Source organism: Anomalospiza imberbis, chromosome 1, assembly GCF_031753505.1.
Source record: "Anomalospiza imberbis isolate Cuckoo-Finch-1a 21T00152 chromosome 1, ASM3175350v1, whole genome shotgun sequence".
In the NCBI taxonomy this organism is placed as follows: Eukaryota; Metazoa; Chordata; class Aves; order Passeriformes; family Viduidae; genus Anomalospiza; species Anomalospiza imberbis.
In genome coordinates this window covers 120,622,736-120,643,038 of record NC_089681.1, presented here as the reverse complement: position 1 = coordinate 120,643,038, position 20,303 = coordinate 120,622,736, and the positions used below count along the sequence as shown (strand labels likewise).

Sequence of the window (20,303 nt, the reverse complement as noted above, 5' to 3'; positions counted from 1 at the left end):
AAAATGAGATGTCCTTGATTAGTTTCAACTCCAACAGAAAAGTCTGGTAAAACCTTGAATTACTTAAAAGTTTTGCACCACTGAAAGGTGAAAGACAAAATTACTATTCCTGAAATTCAGAAACTGCTTAAAATTTCTGACCTAAATTTGCATAGTACATATTCAAAGCATTATCAACTTTTCTTTTTTATCTTCTTGAATTTAGGTAACAAATTCCCTAATTTAACAGAGATCCAGACACCTTTGTTATTTGGAGTTCCCAGAAAAAGGGTAGTAGTAACTGTACAGAAGTAGATGGCAGGATACATCCACTGTATTATCAGCATAACTGGGAATTTATTGATGTCATAAATCAGGCAAATGGAGAAAAGAACATTCAGAATTGTCATCAAATGTATTTATCACATGGATAGAGGGACAATTTAATGTCAGAAAACAAAAGAGCAGATGCTTTGAACTAATAAACTGGTATTTCTACTTCTCCAAAGGGAGAATATGATAAGATTAATTCTGTGTAAGCCTTTGGACAGTCTAGAAACATAAGCAGGCTAGTGGTTCAAAATCTGAAGAGAAACACAGAAGCAGGGGACAGTGACAACCTGCAGACTGCAGCTCTCAGAGAGTTTCTCTACTTTATGTGAGTAAATGGAACAAAGGCAGGACCTAGGAGCTATGCTTTCAGTCTTGATATAACAGAACTGTGCAGTCCTGCTGCCCATGAGAAACAACACTCCTGTCTTCTCCCTGATCCTGGATGTTGACCCCCATTCATCACTCACCCCCTTCTGTGTGCATGTGTGCCTTCATGAAACCACTTGGTGAAACACAGGATCTAGATTAAAATATTGCCAAGCAAAAAAATTGCTCGGACATTTAATTTGATCCAGTCCAGTTTCTGGACTGGGTAAGTCACAAGCTTTGGGGAATTTAGGAGGATGGCTGTGTTTCACCAGGAGCAGCAGAGTAGCTCTTGCCAGCACAGGTCATCCCTGACACCAGATCTCATTCTCACCCCATATCTGTGTTCCCAGAATGTGAGGGGAACCAACCCATTTGGAAAATAACCCCACAAGGAAGGTGGATTTTTTGTATTTTTCAGCTTCATTATTCCCTGTGTTGTTTCAAAAAGCAGCACTACCTGGGCCAGCCCAGGGCTGGGGACAAGCGTTTGGGGCAGCACAGCCCCTGAAGCGATGCCTGAGGACCCAGAGGCTGTGTAGGGACTGCAAATATTTGGCCTCACCTCAGCTATGCTCAGGATTTTTTTTGAAAGTTCCTCCTGGCCATCAACATTTCAACCCACTTCCAGCTTCCTTGGGATTCCTGAACCAAGTCTCAAGGATCCCAAAGCAATTCCTCAACATTCATTAACCACTGCAAGGTTTATGGCACCCTTCAAGGTCCCACATGTTTAAGACCTCACTTTATACCTGAGTAAACAAAGGTGCAGAAAAGTGATGAGATTTGAAGAAGGTTATTTATTAAATAAACAACAGAGTCAAAAATAAAAATTTAAAGTTCTGTCTCCCAGGTTTTAGTCTGCTAAATACCATGTACCCTTTTTACCCCTTTCAGCACAGGACCTAAGTCATTGTCCCACACAAGAATGAGTCACCATTCCACTCTAAAGAAAGCCCAGCATGCAAAATGTGTATGTGGAATTTCCTCCTATACAAAGTAGTATAATGTTACAGAATAAATCAAAGAGGGGAAAATTAGGCTTTCTTTTCTTTTAAACACTAGGATGAGCATCTGGAGGAAAGAAAGTATTGTGGGAATATGTAACTTGACTTAAAGGAAAATAGTGAGGTTTCTATTCAATGTTTTCCTATTCAATGATCACAATATATCATGGGAGCACAAGCATGACTTGAGTGCTTTTTTTATAAGGAGAAGGATCACATAATTTCACCACTCTTTTGCACTCCTGGCATGAGGATGTTTTCCTCCAAAACTTTGGCCACATTAAATAGACTCAAAAAAAGGAACAGGAAGTCCTCTTAAAAGTGTGTAGTAAATAAAAATAATTTTATCATTAATTTTAAAGTGCTGCAAAAGACTGAAACAAGTATGCAGATGATCCCAGTCCTACATCTGAACAGGAGGATCCTTATCTCTGGCAAACTTTTTCCATTTCAAAAAGATACCTGTACCTGTCCCATACTGGGAAAAAATAAAGGGGAAAAAAAAAAGAAGGAAAAAAGGGGAAAAAAGGAAAAAACAAAAACAAAAACAAAAAAAAAAAGAGAGGGGAAAAAACAAAGCCTAGGACCTGCAGAAACCTTTTCTTCTCAGAAGATAAAGAGATTGGCTTATGAAAAACAGGTGATCACCTGGGGCTATGCATTCATTCCAGCAGATGAAAAATCGAGCATCTGGAATGGGACATTCTCTCCAGAACATGACAGAACTAGATTCCACTCCCTGTTTACCCTGATTCAGACCAGAGACTTGAACTTAAAGTTACCTCCACAGCAAACATGTACCTAACTCTTAATTACTTATTCTTACTCAACAAGGAGGTATATTCTGACAATCTCATTGATAGATTCATTTTTTCTTGGCTTGTACTTGAAGACTAAATCAAAATTGCAAACTACCATCTTACCCTGGTACAGCTCTGTCTACTAGTGCTGGCAGGTCCAAGAGGTATAAAGAGAAAGAGCGAACTCCTGTGCTGACATGCCACGTCCATTCTGTTTAAATGACTTTAGACATCTATACCACCTCGTAGCTGTTCAAGCCATGAAAGTTTTTGCAAAGCTGTGCTATAGTTGTTATGACTGCTTGACCGACAGCTCTGCAAGAGATGCAGAGCAGCTGTCAAGAGTCAAAAGCAGTAAACCTACAAGCTACACAATAGATCTGCCCCAAACAGAGCAGATACAACAAAAGTGATGATGTTTTTTAGAAAGTAATTCATAGATTTCAGTCACTGACTGTATTCAGACATCATTTGATGTCAATGTTTTAAAGAATATTTTTCCATAAAGCCCTGATTACTGACGGTCAATCCAGCAGTACATCAGCCCGATGCCACAGCTTTGTCAAGCTAACCAAAGCTGCAGCTCTGGACACGTCCTGACATTCATTCTTGTCTCCTTGCAGGTGTCCAGCTGGGCACCCTAAAAATACCCCCGGTGTGTCATGGCTGGAATTTCCTTAAGAAATTCCTCCGTCATGAGCAATCTATACAACCCAAGGCTTTAAATCATTAATCTTCTGTTGTAAACCTTTTAACGGCTTCAGCTCAATCACTAACCTGCTTCAATGAGCAAATCATCTGTCTTCCTAATGAGACCACTGATTACAAAAGTTAGTACCCAGCAAATTAACAGAACTGTTCTTCAGTATCTGTTGTCCTTCTGAAAACATACCTGCCGCATATAATATATCTCTTTCATCTTGAATTAAGCCACAGAATCAATACACTCAAGCTGTAGCACTCATATTCTTTTAAGCAGCAGGTAATGCTAATTAATATATAGATTAATCTGTAAAGGGAGTACAGGGTGGTTTTAGGAATTGTTCCCCTTCCTCCTGATGCAGCAAAGTAATGGAAGCACCTCCTTGGAACATTACTGTCAGTTTGTGAACATCTTATTCAGTTGATCTGACTATGAAAATGATACTATAATCTAAAGAATATTCTCTCCATTTGCTGAGGTGAAAAGCCCTTTTACAATTTTACTTAAACAATGACACTATAAACAGACATGATTTTCTTAATGAGTGTAACACTTCATTGAAACAATAACTGGAAATACTGTACAACACATTTTCACATCTATTACAAAGGCATTATTCGAGTCATAGTTGACTATAAGGAATTTCAAAAACTATGGTTTAGTGCAAATACGTCTTGAATGCATCCCAAATGTATGCTGGAGGGGAAAAATGATAAATGACTTCAAATGGCTTTACACACACAGCTTACTTTCTATATTATAATTAATGATAATAATAAGCAAACCTCTCCAAAAAGCAGGCTTGCTCTATGGCTGAATATTTCAATACAGATTTTTCATCTATTTTCTGTCAAAGTAATTTTTTAAGGAAATGAAATATTTAAATTACATAAAAATACAAATATCCAGTTTCATATTTCCCTAGGCGTATAAGTATGATTTGCATGTAATGATAAAATCAGAACTGCAAGCTTGCATAGTTTTTTTACGCTACCCCACATTTGATATTAAAATAATTTCTGTGTGTTTTAGACAATCATTTCATTTTATTTACTTATCAATACATTGTAGGAATGCAAAAACACAGAGAAGAAGCTTATCTGCCTATTTAGAAGCTTGTTTAGTACTATTTACTTTCAACTCATTAGCAAAGCTGAAGTTTCAGGGGACCTAACACATACAGGAGGTTCAGTGCCTTCATTAAGCACTTTATTCTAACACATTAGGAAGAGGGAGTGGGGAAAAAAATCACCATTCATTTTTGTTTTTCTCTACAAGTCTGTGAGCACCCATTATGGTTAGAGCACTTTTCAAACACTATATTTACCAGAGAAGAAGTTGGCACTGTGTGCTACCATGGAACACCAGTTCCAATATACCAATCTAGCCTGGTCACTGTCCACTTCCAGTGTCAAAATCAATTTAGCAGCTCACATATAACAGAAACTGAACACAGAACTTTTAAAATTATGAGTTATTCAAAGCTCTTTTTTCATTTAGACTATAAATGTGAAATGATAGCATCCCAGAAAACTAAAAAAAAAAAAAAAAGCAGCATGGACTTTCTGATTTTGTACAAATCATCTTACAGATAAAGATATATACCCCAATTTTACACCCTCCAGAACACAGCCAGACTAAAGGAATCCCTTCTCCCACCCACTAGTTCCAAACCAAGCTTTCTTCCAGTGAGCCAGCCAGCTGTCACTTTTATTCCCTCTTCCAGACCATCTGCTTTTTCTGAGAAAAAATAATTATATTTCCTCTCCTGAACTAGCAACCCAAACCAGTCCATGCTTCACCTGTTCCTTGTGGACCACAAACCTCCAACCCCACACCTCAACACCTTTAGGAACTTTATCTGCCAAAAAAACTCTTGTGCATCCAAATGTCATCTATCTTCTTTAAGTGAGTCATTAACTTCTGTATTCAAACTCAGATGAAGATGGTGAATATTTATTTGAATGACAGGAGAGTTTACCAGTCCTCATAATCGACCAGTCCAGCTCGCTATCACACTGCACACCTCATTCACTGTACAGGAAAGAGTTATTGGGCTACCAAATCAGTAGCAAATTCTTCAATTAGGCTCAGAACCCTTTCTTCTTTACAGAAAAGCACAGGAATCACCAGAGCTCAGTTATAATACATTTGTATTTGCTGTTAATGCTGGAAACCCATGTGAAGCTGTACTGATCTGAAGAGACCTGCTTTAGAAACATGGTAGGTGTAACACCGGAGGAGCCACAACTCCATTTCCCATCACATGCCTGGGACACAATACATGTAGAGAGGAATTATGCATATGCACAATTCTAACTCCATGTTCAAGTTGGGGTTTTGGGGTTTTTTTCATATTCCTAGAGGAGAACAAACTAGAGAACTCTGCTTCAGGCAAAATTTCCCATTGGCCATCTTGGAAAGAGTAGCTTAATTTCCAGGCAGGTTATAAAGCCCCCAGCTTTTAACAGTGACACTGGTCCAGGCTGACAGAAACACATAGCCCTGCAAGCCAGCAGCATTTCTGCTTTGAGCTGAGCTGCCAGGAGGCCAGCCTGGATAGCAGGCTCTCCAAGGGCAGGGAGAACAGCCTGGCAGGGTGTTCAGGCCTCTCATTTACAGACTGCATGCCACTCCTTTGAGGAAGGCAGATCATCCAAGAAAGCCCAGTTTGAGCTCCCCAGGAGGGAAAGCTGGTGAAAGCTTTAGTGCAGGCATACTTGCTGAGAAATGAGGGTCCTGTGGAAAATGCACAGAGCATCTCCATTTTACTCCTGCACTGAGTGCCCATCATCCTCTGTTACAAAGAAAGCAGTGTAAAATGAGCTATGCTTTAAAAAATTAAAAAAAAAAAAAGATGGGCATGTCACACATAATAAGGATACCACGCCCTGAACATGTTGTTCCTCTAACCTTTACAGTGAGCCCAAGGGACTGGAGAGTAAGCCAATGCCAATGAATCTGCCATCACTTTTATAGCAGCAGGATGAGATGGGAAGGGCTGAAATCCTGGATCCAAGCAGTATTCACTACAGTTTACTCACTACAATTCGGCCTGCTGCTTTTCTCCTTGGAGAAGAGGGGAGATATCTGCCAGGAGCAGTGAACCCTGCCCAGCCAGTCAAATCCTGTCACCTGCACGTGTACCGGATCAGCTCTCGGAGCACATGGGAGGAAGGGAGGGAGAGGAAGGGATGGAAGCCCATGGTTTCCTGAGCATATGCAACCCACTGCCCTGCCATGGCAACATGTGCATTTTTTCCAGTGAATGTTAGTTACCTGAGTCAGCTAAATTGAGAAGCTATGACAAACCTTGCCCATGTTCAGGGTGCCTTCTTGTTGACTATTCCCAATGAAGTCAGTAGTCTAGTTGGGGGCTTACCAGACACACCCACAATGAGGACTTTAGGTCTCTCTAATAACTGGGCATGGGCTGTCTGGACCCACCCTACAACGACCAGCAAATTGCAGAACAGGGGGAAGAAGCACACCGTGATTTATTATTGCCAGCACAAGCTGTAGGACATACCCCACCCAGAAAAAAGGGCACATGAGGAATGACCTGGGCTTCTGCATTCTCTCAGGCAACATTTCTCTTTGCTGTCACCTCTAAAAGCACGTCCTAAAGGTCTAAAGGCATGTCCCTGTCTGAGAGCAGTAATTGCTGTGTTATACTGCTCAGGACGGGTATGAGCAAATTGCTTGAGCTCCTGCTAAACTGAAGTCACTCATCTCCTAAATAGCAGCAACTGCTAAGTACCATACTTTACAAAAGGAGAAGAAAAGCTGAGTGCTGCTTTCCTCTCCATTTTTGGAACTGTACTATAATCTGTGCAGTGACAGAGCTGCAGCTGACTCCACAGCACCCTTTGCAATGACCAGAGTAGCAGCAAAAATATCCACTGAATTTTTTGAGTATCAGTCTCAACACTCCCCTCTCGTCTATGCCCATATATCTGTAATCTTGTTTCCAAATCCAGAAACACAATAGAAATCTGCCGCCGTTTAAAATCTTCTTTGCTTGAGCACCTCAACTTTTAATTGTGCTTTGTGGATACAGTTTAAAGATATATAGAAATTCTCCCAGACATCCATTGCTAGAGGGTCAGCTGAGAAACAATTTAATCTTGGGTAATTAGCCTAGTTAATTGCCCTCATCCCTTCTGCACAATTACTGATTACATATCTAACTACACCAGACCAGACCCTCTACACTGCCAAATAGAACAGCATGAAGCTCTGAAAAAACATTTCATCATTCTCTTTTCCTTTGTACAGCCTAATTTCAGTAGGAATGAAGTTTCAGATGAGATGAGAAGTATTACTTTTCTAAAGTACAAGTCTTTTTTCTACTGTCCAGTGAGCAGAAAATGGAATAAATTGCATATACATAATGACAAGAGACATGAACACTAGGTGAGTTTTTTGTTGTTTCTTGCACTTATTATCCTCTGCACCTTCAGATGAATATGCAATCAGAATAGAAATCTTTACTAGGAGAACAAAATTAGGAGACATTGTGCTATAAGCGAAGCAGTCAAGTTTCTGTGAATTTTCAGTCCAGTTATTAACATCTGAATAAGTGCTTTCAGAATCATTAAACAGAACACTGCTTTCTTCAGTGTAACTTTTGATTGAAAACACAATTTAAAAGAAAAAAACACAAACTGCTGAATTCCCTATCCAGACCATTCTTTTTAATTCATGCTGAAAAGTTTCAGCCAATACTTGCATCCAAATATGCCCCCAGTAAAGTAATTTTAAGATAATTTAGCATTCATATGCCTTATACATTATTTAAATACACCGCAAAACCCAACAATTTGGTAAAAAGCATCCTGAAATCATCTGCTATATCCTAATATAAGATATTAATAACAGCATCTGACAGTTAATGACAACATAATAATTTAAGTGTGTTGAAAATTATTGACCTGAACGCACTCTAGAGAAATGTAAATGCCAGAGGAGAGCAGCTACAGCTCCATGACTAATGTGTGCCCTGGATTCTGACCATCAGCTTTGCTATTTCAGTTTTGTGACCTAAATCTCCCTCCCCTACCCAAAAGAAACAAAAAACCCAAATAAGAAATGTCTTACTTGTTCTGCCTTCTCCAGTGCTTTTCTATCCGCCTGCAAAAACTGGCAGTTCTCTCTCGCCAGCTTTTGGACCAGCTCAATCCGTCCGATGTCATCTCTTCCCTGAAGCTTGCATAAAACTCCTGCCTTAAGGGTGGGAGAAAGAGCAAACAGATACTTAAATCCACAATCCCAGGACATGACACCACCACAAATTTCAACCTTAAAAGAAATGCATTTGTTTTCTCATATTTGCGGTACTTCGGTGCCACTTGCTGAGCACAAACAAAGTCACTGCTTCCCGGGAAACAACTGGAGAGGAACAGAAGCACATCTGAATCTCCAAATGCTTCTGCTCTGGAGGAAAGAAGGCAGGGCTAACTAAATCAACCTCTCCTCTGAGTGCAACTATCAGATATGCTGTGTTTTATTTGTTCCTGTCAGCCTGTTTCCTGTTACATAAGAGAACAAGAGCAAGAGGTTAAAAACTCATGGGAAAGTTAGCCAGGAACAGCCCTGAAAAAAGAATGAAGTGCAACACAAGGCACTCCTAAAAATAACAGTCTATAACTCCCTCTGCTCCCACTCCAACCATTTTTCACATATGCAAGACTCAGGAGTTAAAAGACAGTTGTGCCACATTTATTTATTCCGTAAATAACAAATCTGTATCTCTAGGTTTTGTTTAGGGAAGGAAATATTTGCTTTAAAAGCTATGTTAGAGCTATTTTTTTTTTAGCTAAATCTGTTATTCAAACTATGCTGATAGTGTTTTGTCAAAATGGTTGTTTTCTAAAAATGCCAGATAGATACATATAAAAAGCTGGATTCATGCTTGCACACAGGCACAGTAGAGACTCATTGCAAAGTTAGCTGATATCTAAACTGCTAAACTGCTAAACAGCTAAACTGCTGATATCTAAAAGGCTAAACTGCTCCTTGCAAAGTCAGTGGCTGATATCACTGTCCATGACTTGGTTATGGATATAGCCCCTGCATAACTGAGACCTGGGGCGACGATACCACACAGCTTTTATTAGCCCAGATGTTTCCTGATGGGAACAGCAGATGCCTTGGGAGGGCCCATCATGTGGCATAGCTATGACATGGCTATATGACTTCAAAGGCAATCCGCAAATAAACATTTTTCTGGTGAACTTCCTTCACAGTTTTCTTTCTACTGTTCATCTTGAGTTTAAATTAATCACTACCTACTCCAGAATTCACAACACATCTTGTGAGTCAGGCCCAAAAACTAGGGATGCCCTGACTTGCTAGCCTTGCAGGGTCCAATCCTTTGGCCTGGAGCAACTCCTGTCCATGACAGATGAAGGTGTGAGAGTGCCCACCCAAACCATCCTACAGCCTGCTGGTTTCTCCAACCAACAAGTGGGGGTTAAGATTTCTTCAGCTGAAGAAGAAAACAAACACACTTTATGAATGAGTACTTGAATGCTGATGGAAAAGAGTGGGCTCCACGACCAAATCCAGAGTCATCTTTACCCAACTCATCGAAAGAAATTTGTACATGCCTACACTCTTCCAGTGAGGATGAAGACATCTCCTCACAAGTCTGCATCAGACACTTCTGCTCTGATGAAGTAAATTATTTCGGATACAGCCTGTCCCTTGAATGTCCTGTGCTTCTCCTGAGCCCAGCCTCCTGAGGAAACCAGCTTCCCTACATGAGCTTACTCACTGGTTTGAAGGTCAGAAATCCACAGAGAAAATAAGGAATTGCATTGCCTTATCTCAGATTCCTTACATAGTCCATGAGTTCAGTGCCCCTTATCTTCTAAATTGAAGACATTGGTTTATAAACCAGTTCTGACACACTCTTTACCCTGCAGATCAGCAGCAAGACTGATTTTATCAAATGTGGAAGAATATAGTGAACTAGTTGTCCAGACTTGTTTAATCAATAGAGAAAAAAGGGTATTTAGAAAGAGATTTTTTTTAACTCTACACTAGACATTTAAAAATGGTCAGATCAATTGCTTCCTAATATTCTCCTTTTCCTCCAGTAATTTGCACAGGGAACCTAAGACTTGGGAGGCCTGATGTCTGCACTTCCAACACTTTGGGTGCTTGGGGGCATCAACTAATTCAAGCCTGCTTATTTCATGGATGCAGGATGCTTCTAGCAGAGTATTACATCAGTGTAATGTAGGCTAAGGACAGCTTCAAAGCATTATCACCTATTAGGACTTCGGGATGATAAAGATTTCGACTCTGGATCTGAGATCTTAGTACTGTGGAGGCACTTTTTGCACCTTCCTGTTGTGCTGTCCTGGTTCAAGAATGTCACTCCCCAGTTTAGTGCTCCCACTGAGACTAAATGAGGTGCCACTTGCTCCCTCACCCTTCTCCTCCCCCACCTCCTTTGGGTAGCTGAAGAGGAGAATTGGAGGCACAAAAGGCAAAGATCACAGGCTGAGGCAAGAACAATTTACAGAAAACAGCAATGAGATAAGAAAACAAACAATAACAGCAATAATAATAATGATATATAGTGTACAAATAAGGAATGATTCACATGGAAACCCCTCAACAACAGTACCCAACCAATACCTCCTCCACAATATCCCAGCCTGGAAGAGAATCCCTTCCCCTGCCCCCACCAACGATATGAGGTGGTATAGAATAATCTCTGGGTCCTGGCTATTGCAAAAACTAACCCTGTCCTAGCTGGAACCAGGACATGTGTCCAGAGAAGGTAGTCCATGACCTACAATAACCACCAAGTAAAAATGCTACATTTTAACATGTCCCCTCCTTCTGTCACAGTTCCTTAAATTAAAGAGCTGCAGAGAACATGAAAAAAAAAATTATTTAATTTGGTTTCTAGAGGATAAAAAAATTCTGGGAGGGCTAAGGTATTATTAAATTAATTGCATATGTTTGGCTCTGGGAGCAAAGAATGCACTTGAAACACAAAAGGCTAAACATGTTTTTTTCATAATTAAAAGAAAAAAAACCTCTGAATCCTTTACTTTTAGTTCTGGTTTCCTCACTTATGCTGACTTTCCACTATAAATATTTCTGCTAAATACTTGTAAGAAAACATCCAAGTCAATTAAATAATTAATTGATGACAGCTTCTAAAACCTGGTTAGGAAAATGTTGACAGTATCCAATTACTGGTCATTTTAACTTCTCAATGCAAATTTAATTTTCAGGCAATACTTTGAAAGCTTTTAAACAAAAGGGTAAAGGCAAGTCACCCTACTTGCAAAGCACAATTTTATTTTTCCATTTTGTGCAGGCACACATCCTCCAAAACCCTTGTTGGTGCTTAGACCCATAATTCGCATAGACCAAAACAGATACAATTGCTGACATATGTGAAGGTGAAAAATCAAAAAGTTGCATAGTTCAACTGGCTTTACCTTAATGAATGATAAAAGAATGTACCTTATAGTAAAGCTTTACTACCATTCAGGGCTCAAAATTACTATAATTAAGTGTGTTTATGTAATATTTGAAATGAAATTTTAAAAAGCTTAATGGAAACAAAAGGAAATCAGTCACTACTGAGGGTGGGAAAAGGAAGATGCTCACAAGATACTTTCTGTTTCGGCATATCCATCAGAAAATATTCCCTCTGCATAGGTCATAAATGAACATCCTAGCAATGACATAAGAGGTGAATTAACACATCTCTAGGAAGACAAATGGGATCTTTTATTTACATAATTTACATTGTTTACAGCATGTTTGCTTTTGAAAGTCCCCTTACCATTTTTTCCACACTTCTACCAGTTTTGTTAACTAATTCAAGTGTAAATCAAGCCTCTCTCCCAGAGAACAGTGTTTAGAGCAGGTACCACATCCTTCAATTCTATTAATAGAAGGTTTGTGGTGGTTTGGTTTTCTTTCACCGTGCCTTTCTCTCTTTCTTTAGCTGGTGAAAAAAATATAATTATTACTGACTTCACCTTTAATCAACCTGAAAACTTAATGTTGCCACTGAAAACCCATGCGCCACTGTCTCAAAAGGCAGGATGCCTTGCTTTGCTCCAGTCCCACTAAAGTGAAAAATCATTCACTCCTTTAAAACAAACTGTATTTGGCCTTCACTGGATGTCATTTTTACGGTGTTAACAAACTGGAGCAACCACTGCTTTGATAACACTCCTGCCCTCCTCCCAGCAGAGCACATGAATGCTTTTGTTAACTGCTCATTTAATAATTGTACAATTTTAAATGTGTTTCATATTTTTTCAAATTTTAGAAGCTGGTTTCCAGTCAATTAAAATCTGGGTTAATCAATACCCCAATAATAAATTTTTATGGGCTTTTTTAATTATTCCAGGTAATCTTATTAGCTGGCTTACATAGGAGATTTGCATGTGCATTGTCTATGTCATGAATGGGAATAAACACTTTCAAAAACTGTAATAACTACACCAACTAAGTAGAACTGAGAATACATGAAATCCTTTCCCTTCCCCCTCCCCCCCCCAAAAAAAAACCAACAAAAAACCAGAAAGCCAATTTTTTTGTGCAGTGAGGTCAGTGTTTCCTGCTGGGTCCTTCCTTTATCTCTGTAATGCACTCTTGGCTACATGGCTTGTACCCTTTCAGCTAGGCTTGTCCACAGACATCAGCATAAATCCTGTCTTTCTTGCACACAACTTTTCAGTTTGGCAAGATGTTAGAGAGATAAATCAGAGGCAGGAACTGCAAGCTGCCTATAGGGGAAGGAGAAAAGGTGGCAACTGGTGGGGAACATAATATTTGCAAGAGAAACAGAAGGAAAAAAAAACAGTCAAGACTGGGAAAAATCAATTTTAAATTAAAAGCAATAATTAGTACCAGTACAATGAGCAATACATTTACACTTGCACAGCTTGAATGCATGAATGGAATGATTGAATGAATTGCAGATTAATCAAAAAATATTCACAGAATTAAAAAGGGTAAGCAATCCCACAATAAAATGCTCTAAAAGGCAGTTTAGTTTCTTCTGAGCAATATCCAGAAGTGTGCTTTGGTTGTAAATGAGGGCAGTTAGGAAAAAAAAGAAGGTTGTTGCTTGCACTTGAGTGACTAATAAGTATCCCTATTTTATTGCATGTCTACTTACAGGGATTAAAATTCAATCAAAATGTCATATGCCCTTGCCTCCTAAAACACATCTCATTTTATTTTCACATCTGGTATATGCTATGTGTATTATCCAAAAGGAGCAGAAAGATAGCTGAAGAATGCTTCCAATTGCAACATCATGGGATTAATTCCCAGAATAATCATCCATCTTATTCTAAATAGTCACATAAGATGAGATCCAGCAGACTCTCCCTCCTGCATGCTCCCTGCACAGAACATCTAGGAAAATCCATTTCCCAGAGCTATTGAAAGCAGTTCTTCAACTTGTAGATCTGGAAACATTCCTAAGACTCCATTAATCTTACACATGTACCTGTGCATCAGAGGTATCCTTGAGATCTCCTGGTCTTCTTATTTCTTGACTGCTGTTTTCTTCATTTTGATGAATTGCTAAAAATAAGAAAGAGGAATATATTGGAAGCAGGCAGGTTTAAATCACAAAAAGCAGCAAAGTGGTATGGCCCACTTTAGATCAAATAGGATGACCATTCAAGGAATGTTTAAACTTCAGCATTCTAGTTAACTCCTGGAGTGGTTTTGGACAGATTCTATAAGGTACACCTTAAGTGGGTTTGGAAAAATGCTAAATACAGTATACTTTATTTTTCCCCACGCAGTAAAATCCAATACTAAATAGTTACAGTCATTGTTACTGTTTGTTCTGATAAAACAATAACATTTAAGATAATGCCACTTTTCCATACATTGTAACAAGATATCATGACTCGTAAGCAATAAAAAAATACAGTGTCTCTCTTCTTCCATTACATTGCAGAAGGTCAGGTCAGACTAAACAAAAAAAGCAGATTTATCCCTCACCCCAGACTTGGAAAATTCTTCGTAAGAAAAGTGATGCCAGTCTGAACAAACATCACCACTAGCTATGAAAGTAATCTCCAGAAATAAAGGGTAGCAGGAGATGTTTTATCAAAAGTTCTTTGCTGCTGGCACAGTAGAAGAAACCAGCAACCTCACGCAATTAACATGATTTAAATCACTTAAAACCAGCAAGTTTTGCTAGACTTTAAAATTTTGTATCAAACTTGTAATCCCCTGAAGGGTCAAAACCAGAGCTAGGAGTTTATCCAGCTAAAGAAACAAGGAACCTCTTATGAAAGAACACCTCAGACTTCTGTATTGCAAACAGCTTCATCTGTAGGCAGTTCTACTATCTATACCCCAAGCTACCCTTTCAGTCAGCACAGCCACCTGCTATATTTTGGTGGGACATTGACCCTCAGATGTTCTGAAATGTGACAGGTTGGGAGAGTCAGACCCAAGGAAACACATGCAAAGTGACTTTACCTTATACTGTACACATCATCTTAGAAGAATCACTCTCAAATATCTTTGATCTTGAGGACATATTGAGTGATTTCCTGGTTTAGCCACAGCATTTGTGACACCAGAAGTGTCCTTGAAGCAGCAGAGCTATCACATTTAGAAAAGCACCTCACGGCTCACGGCTTTGATGGATGGGTGGGAGGGCTGAGCTGGTGCGCTTCCTCCTGCCCACCTCCTCTCTCCTTCCCCCCTGTGTACCTGAGCTGCTCATCAGGCTGCATCTGAACAGCCACAGCCCACAGCACAGTGTATTCAGACAAGGATCACCAGTCCTGTGTTGCCTTAAAACTATGTCTGTGAGCTGAGACAGCCCAGAATTTGATTGATGAGCAAAGGGAGCAGGAGAAGGGCTGGCAGGTAGCAGTACCACCCTCACCAGGCATCCTCACCTATGCAATCCTCAGCCCTCAGCCTGAATCTCCAGATATAACCAGGTCATCCTGGCCAAGCTCATGCACCTAATGTGAACCATGAGGTCCAGCTTGGTGTGTCTGCATGGGTGCTCTGGATCTGCTGCAGACAAAAAGCAGCCTAACATTTAGGCAGCATTTAGCAACTTAAAAGTAACTTTGGACTGTTTTTGATCTCTAAAATAAATTGTACGGATTTATTTTTTCTTGTGGCAGGATTGCTGCTGATATTGCTATGCCATATAGGATATAATTTTGTTTCTTCCCTCACAGTTATGCTATAAAAACAAAAGGTAATAAAAATGCAATTATATAAAGGGAAATAAGTCATTCTGTCAATACAGTTTATTCCATTATAGGCTCTTTTAAAATCCATTATCAGATTTCTGACATAAATCTTCACCACTGGGTTTGCAGGCATCACTTTACCAGCAAACCTCTGAAATGCAAGGTGAATACTGAGAACACGGGGTCAGACTATAGCTGCAACAGACAGCATGTATAATGGGCATTAGATCCCAGCACATTTAAAGCTAGGCAAAACCAAAACACTCTTGGGATATTGTGGCATATCTCTGCCCCAGCCTGGAAAAGGAACAACATCATAATCCAGTAATGAGAGGGATGGCCTGAGCAGCCATGTGTGATCCCTGCTTTTCTGGTGCAGGGCAGGGTTTCTAAAGGCAACCTACTTTATCCAGCCAGGCTGGGGGGTCTGTACAGTACCGTCCTGTGTAACCTATCTCCCAGCCTTCCTCCCCAAGAGTTGTCTCATCCTCTTGCACAGTCCCACACATGCATGACCCTGTTCTACCCACTGCCACTGCGGCAGACATGGAGCATTCAGGACATTGATTTGTTGACCCCTACAGTACAACGTGCCTGAGACAGGAATGCTACAATGCCGGAAGGCATTAACAAATGCTAAAAATTGGTTGTTTGAGCAATTTCTCAAATTGTTAAGTCTGCATTAGCAGAACATTTCCCCAGTTCTCCTTTCAATTTTCTGATTTCTTCTATAATCAGTTTGCTGTAGGCACTCATGGGCAAAACATCCCCCAGACTCCAGCTATTAATCATGGCATTTAGAGGAGTGGCACCTTGCTGGTAACACGGCCATGCCTCGAGGTTTAAGTGATTTACATTGATCCAGCCAGCTTTTCCACAGTCCTGAGCAGATGGGAGCTCCACAAACAGCTGTGCCAGGGGAAAAGGTTAGTGCCTGCCAACTGGCTTCTTGTCACAGGCCTCGATTACAAGTGTCCCCTTCCCTGCCCAGTGCCAGGGCAAACACCCCAGAGCATCTTCAACCAAAGTGAACAGGCAGACATTCAGGGAGCAGCACCTCTGGCTGACCTGGCTGGGCAGGCAGGTGAGGGGATGGTGGCTGGCCAGGGAGACAGTGACAAGCAGCAAATACCCAGAACTGAGAGCAGCAAGATCTCTTACCTAGCACAAAGGGGAAGAGAAAGAGGGTGCATGTCCACAACCCCCAATGAATACAGCTGTCCTTGAGTATTGGATGATTTTAACATGATTAGCAATTTTTAAGGTGATGAGAAAATTGCCTCAGTTTATGTGCACTCTAAGTGAATGGCTTAAAATTTTAAAAAAGGAAAAGTTTTTTTATCAGCAATTTCACAACTCAACTCTAAAAAAACCTGAATAAGTTTATCATCCAGAGCCAGCTCTCTTTGGCTTCAATGTTGTTTAGACTGTGTAAGGAATGTAGAAAAGAAGCCGTAAATATTTTCTTAAAGGAAAAAAAAAAAAAAACAAAACAACAGACCTCACACTGACGTTCTTGCAGCTCTCTTGGGAGAGAAGGAGCATTTGACCTCTTTCATGAAATTTCCATCTCAAACTTGATTTTTTTTGTCTTCCTTGCCTCTCATTCAAATCCATAGGAACCAGCCACAACTAAACCATTTAACTTCACCCAGGGAGCAACACTCAAGGGATCACACCATCTCTCATACCTTTTTCCCATCACAGGAACACAGTCCCTTGAAGGCCGAAGTGGCCACACAGACAAACAGCAGCCCTTAATTATATTTTCTTGGCTTCTGTAGGAAAAGGTTACTATGTGTTTTGTCTATAAAACAGAGAAAATCCACATATTTCTTAAAATATTCTGGTATCTTTAGAAATGTATGTTACCAGGGGCCATCACATACACGTAAAAAATTGATAGCAGTATTTTTGGACACAGTATGCCTTCTAACCCAGTAACAACTCATAGGCATTCCTTGAATTGGCCCAGGCACTGCTCTCATGGGTTATTGTGCATGCAATACAAGTTCGGTCACAAAATATAAGAATTCAAAGATAATTTTCTACTTACTGTTAGCTGGCCATTTATTTTTTTGAGTAAAAAATTGACATTGCAAATTCGACCATAGAAAAGCAAGTGGAAGCTTAGGGTGGGATGGGAAAGACTTTCCCAGGCAAATGCTGATTCTGGAATTGTACATACAAAAAACGTTGTGAACTTTGGAGCTGAGCCAAACGTTTCCTTCTCCACCACCATAAACCCAGCTTTGCTCCCTGATACAAATATCCTAGCATATTTTACAAAGCAGCAATAACAGGGAAAGGCAAAGGTAGTTTACCCTGATCAATATGTATCTATTTAATGTTATGTTTAGATTCAGCTTGAGACAAGAAAGAAATACAAACAAATGTAAAGTGATCAATTCCCTTTTCTACCTGCAGCATTTCTCCTTTAGAAAAAAGGTCACCATGAATGAAAAAAAATATGTCAAATGAGCATTAGCTTGCTAATGTGCAGTTCAAATATGTCTGTTTGCAAATTAGTCAAGGGAATTCTGGATTTTGATGTTTTATGGTCACTTCATGATCACAAGGGCCATCATCTGATCTGAGCTCCTGGTGGCCCCACAGAGCAGAGCTGAGATTTTACTAGTAGATTCTTCTGTAAACTTATATTAGCACAGAGAACTCCTGTGGGGGAGAGGTTTGTCCTTTAGTAATTCCATTTCAGATCATTCAATCAGCAGAAAAGAATAATGAAGAAATAAGAAACCAAAAGAAATTATTTTGTACCTGCTACTACAGCAGAATCAGCCATCACACGGGGGTGTAAAAGGAAAGGGAACGTAACCACAGCTCACACTGGAACCAAGTGTGTTCCCTCCTGCTTTTACAGTGTGCCCCAAAGTTTAGTGTAGATTCAAGGCATTGGAAGGGATTTGTCTTTCCAGCATCAAGGAGCACAACATACATGCTAAAAGGGCCACCTTAGCTATACAGGCTGGCACCCACTGAGGGTAACAACAGACACCAGCAGCACTACAAACCTTCTCCTGCCTATGGAAGAATCTGCCAAGGTTTCCCACAGAACAGTGCCTCCATGACACACTCTTCTTTATGCCACAAACTTGAAGGTAATTAATTACATTAATTACATTTGATGAGTAAGATTTTTAAAAGTCACATAATATTACAAGCACATTATTTCATTTTAATGCTTCATCTTGTTCAATATTGCAGAATCATTTGCTCAACTGAAAGTGGGAAGGACAGTTTAAAAAAATCCACACATAAAGCAACTCCTGGAACCCACAGCGCTGTTATCTTCCCAGAGGCTTTGCTTTATTGTGCTTTCTTCCTTCTCTATAAATGAAATTTCTTCTTTCTACCCCTTCTGGCTGCAAAGATAACCTTCTCAACACAAACCAAGGCACTAGCGTCATTCCGCTGCTGCAGCCAGCTAGACTGGAACAATAACACCAGGAGAGGTGTGAACTTCCTCCTTTGGCTTAATAGGGTGTTAACTGTGAAAGCTAATTATTTAAATGCTTAAGAAAGGACTGCCATCACAGTTAACCATTTTGCTGCTGAACAACAGGCAAGGACATGCCCATCTGTAAGCAGCTGGCTGTGGATGGCACCCACATGGCCATTCCAGTTTAGCTCCCCATCCCTGCTGGCTGTCCCACACCCCTGTACTGACTGCTCCCCCTCTGTGCTACCATAAAGCATTGATGATTTGCGGATGGCAGAGGATCACCACTAAGCCGGCTGGGTTTGATGACCTGGCTGAGAACAGAATACCCAGGCAGCAGGCAGGGGGACAGGACACTGCTGCCAGGTAACGCTGCTGCCAGACCCCTTGTGCCACGCAACCCCAGCTGCAGCCCTGGAGCTTGCTATGAAATCCATCTCTGGGGACAGGACCGCCTGATCTTTGGGGACAAGAGCCCATAAACCACCTTCAGCAGACATGCTTCTGCACTGCCCTAGGCTGCTCCTAGGACCAAACTCGCTTAGCCCGCTGCAAACCCTCCAGCACAGCCTCAGTAGCAGCTGAGCGTGGGGGATTGCAGCTGCACAAACACTGCCAGGCTCAGCCGGGACTGCACAGGCTGCATGGGGACTTCACTGGCCCCGCAGCCTCTCCAGAGGTAGCTCTGCTTGCCATACAAAGCTCGATCACCCCTAAGGCTACATCGCTTATGTACTCAGAGATGCTCCTTCATTTCAAATGCAGACATTAATCTATTATTTAGCATTGTTCTTTAACCTGCTAACATCCGAGAACATCAAACTAGTCTGCCCTTTGTATGATTTCAGTCTTTTCAGTACTCTGTGATCACAATTCATGTATGAATCTCTTTTATCTAGCCAGTAAGTAAAAGGCACCGGCGTGCAGATAGGAGACACATTCCCACCTTGGAAGAGTTAAAGAGACTACTTCTGAACACAAGGACTTTGTTTATTTGACAAGCCAACAGACTTTCACTGCCTCATCCCTGCTGGATGGTTATAGCCTGTTGTGGGAGTTTTTTTGTCCCTGTCAAACCAACAAGACCGCAGGAATCTGCAAGAATATTCCCTGGGGAGAAGGCTCCAGAATTGCCAGCAGCCTGCACTAGTTGATTTATTGTCAGCTGCTGAGAAGCTCAAAACTTCTAGCATTCTTCTTATATTTCAAATTTTTAAAAGGAATGTTTGTTTCTCTTCTGGATTTAATTTTGTTTTGTTTTGGGTTTTTTCCCAAAAAAAGTTGCTGGCATGAAGCTTTTAAGAAAAAAAAAACAACCCCCCATTTCATTTTTTAAATCACATAACTAAGCTGATTTTATCATTTTTGAAAACTTTACTGTTATTTTGAACAATGGAACTTGTGATATCCCTTGTTGTTCTT

At 40.4% G+C, this 20,303-nt stretch overlaps 1 protein-coding gene across 2 annotated transcripts in view; it reads right to left on the bottom strand.

Annotated features, from left to right (window-relative positions):
- Positions 1 to 20,303, bottom strand: part of RAPGEF5 (Rap guanine nucleotide exchange factor 5) — a 157,662-nt gene that overhangs the window by 82,233 nt on the left and 55,126 nt on the right. The window contains exons 8-9 of one of the 2 annotated variants that reach the window (XM_068209040.1): positions 13,693 to 13,769; positions 8,289 to 8,414 (exon numbers count right to left, since the gene is read on the bottom strand). In XM_068209040.1, the coding sequence (XP_068065141.1) occupies positions 8,289 to 8,414; positions 13,693 to 13,769 (203 nt within the window). Of the gene's footprint in view, positions 1 to 8,288; positions 8,415 to 13,692; positions 13,770 to 20,303 lie in introns of those variants that run through there. The other variant, XM_068209050.1, reaches the window with a different exon arrangement.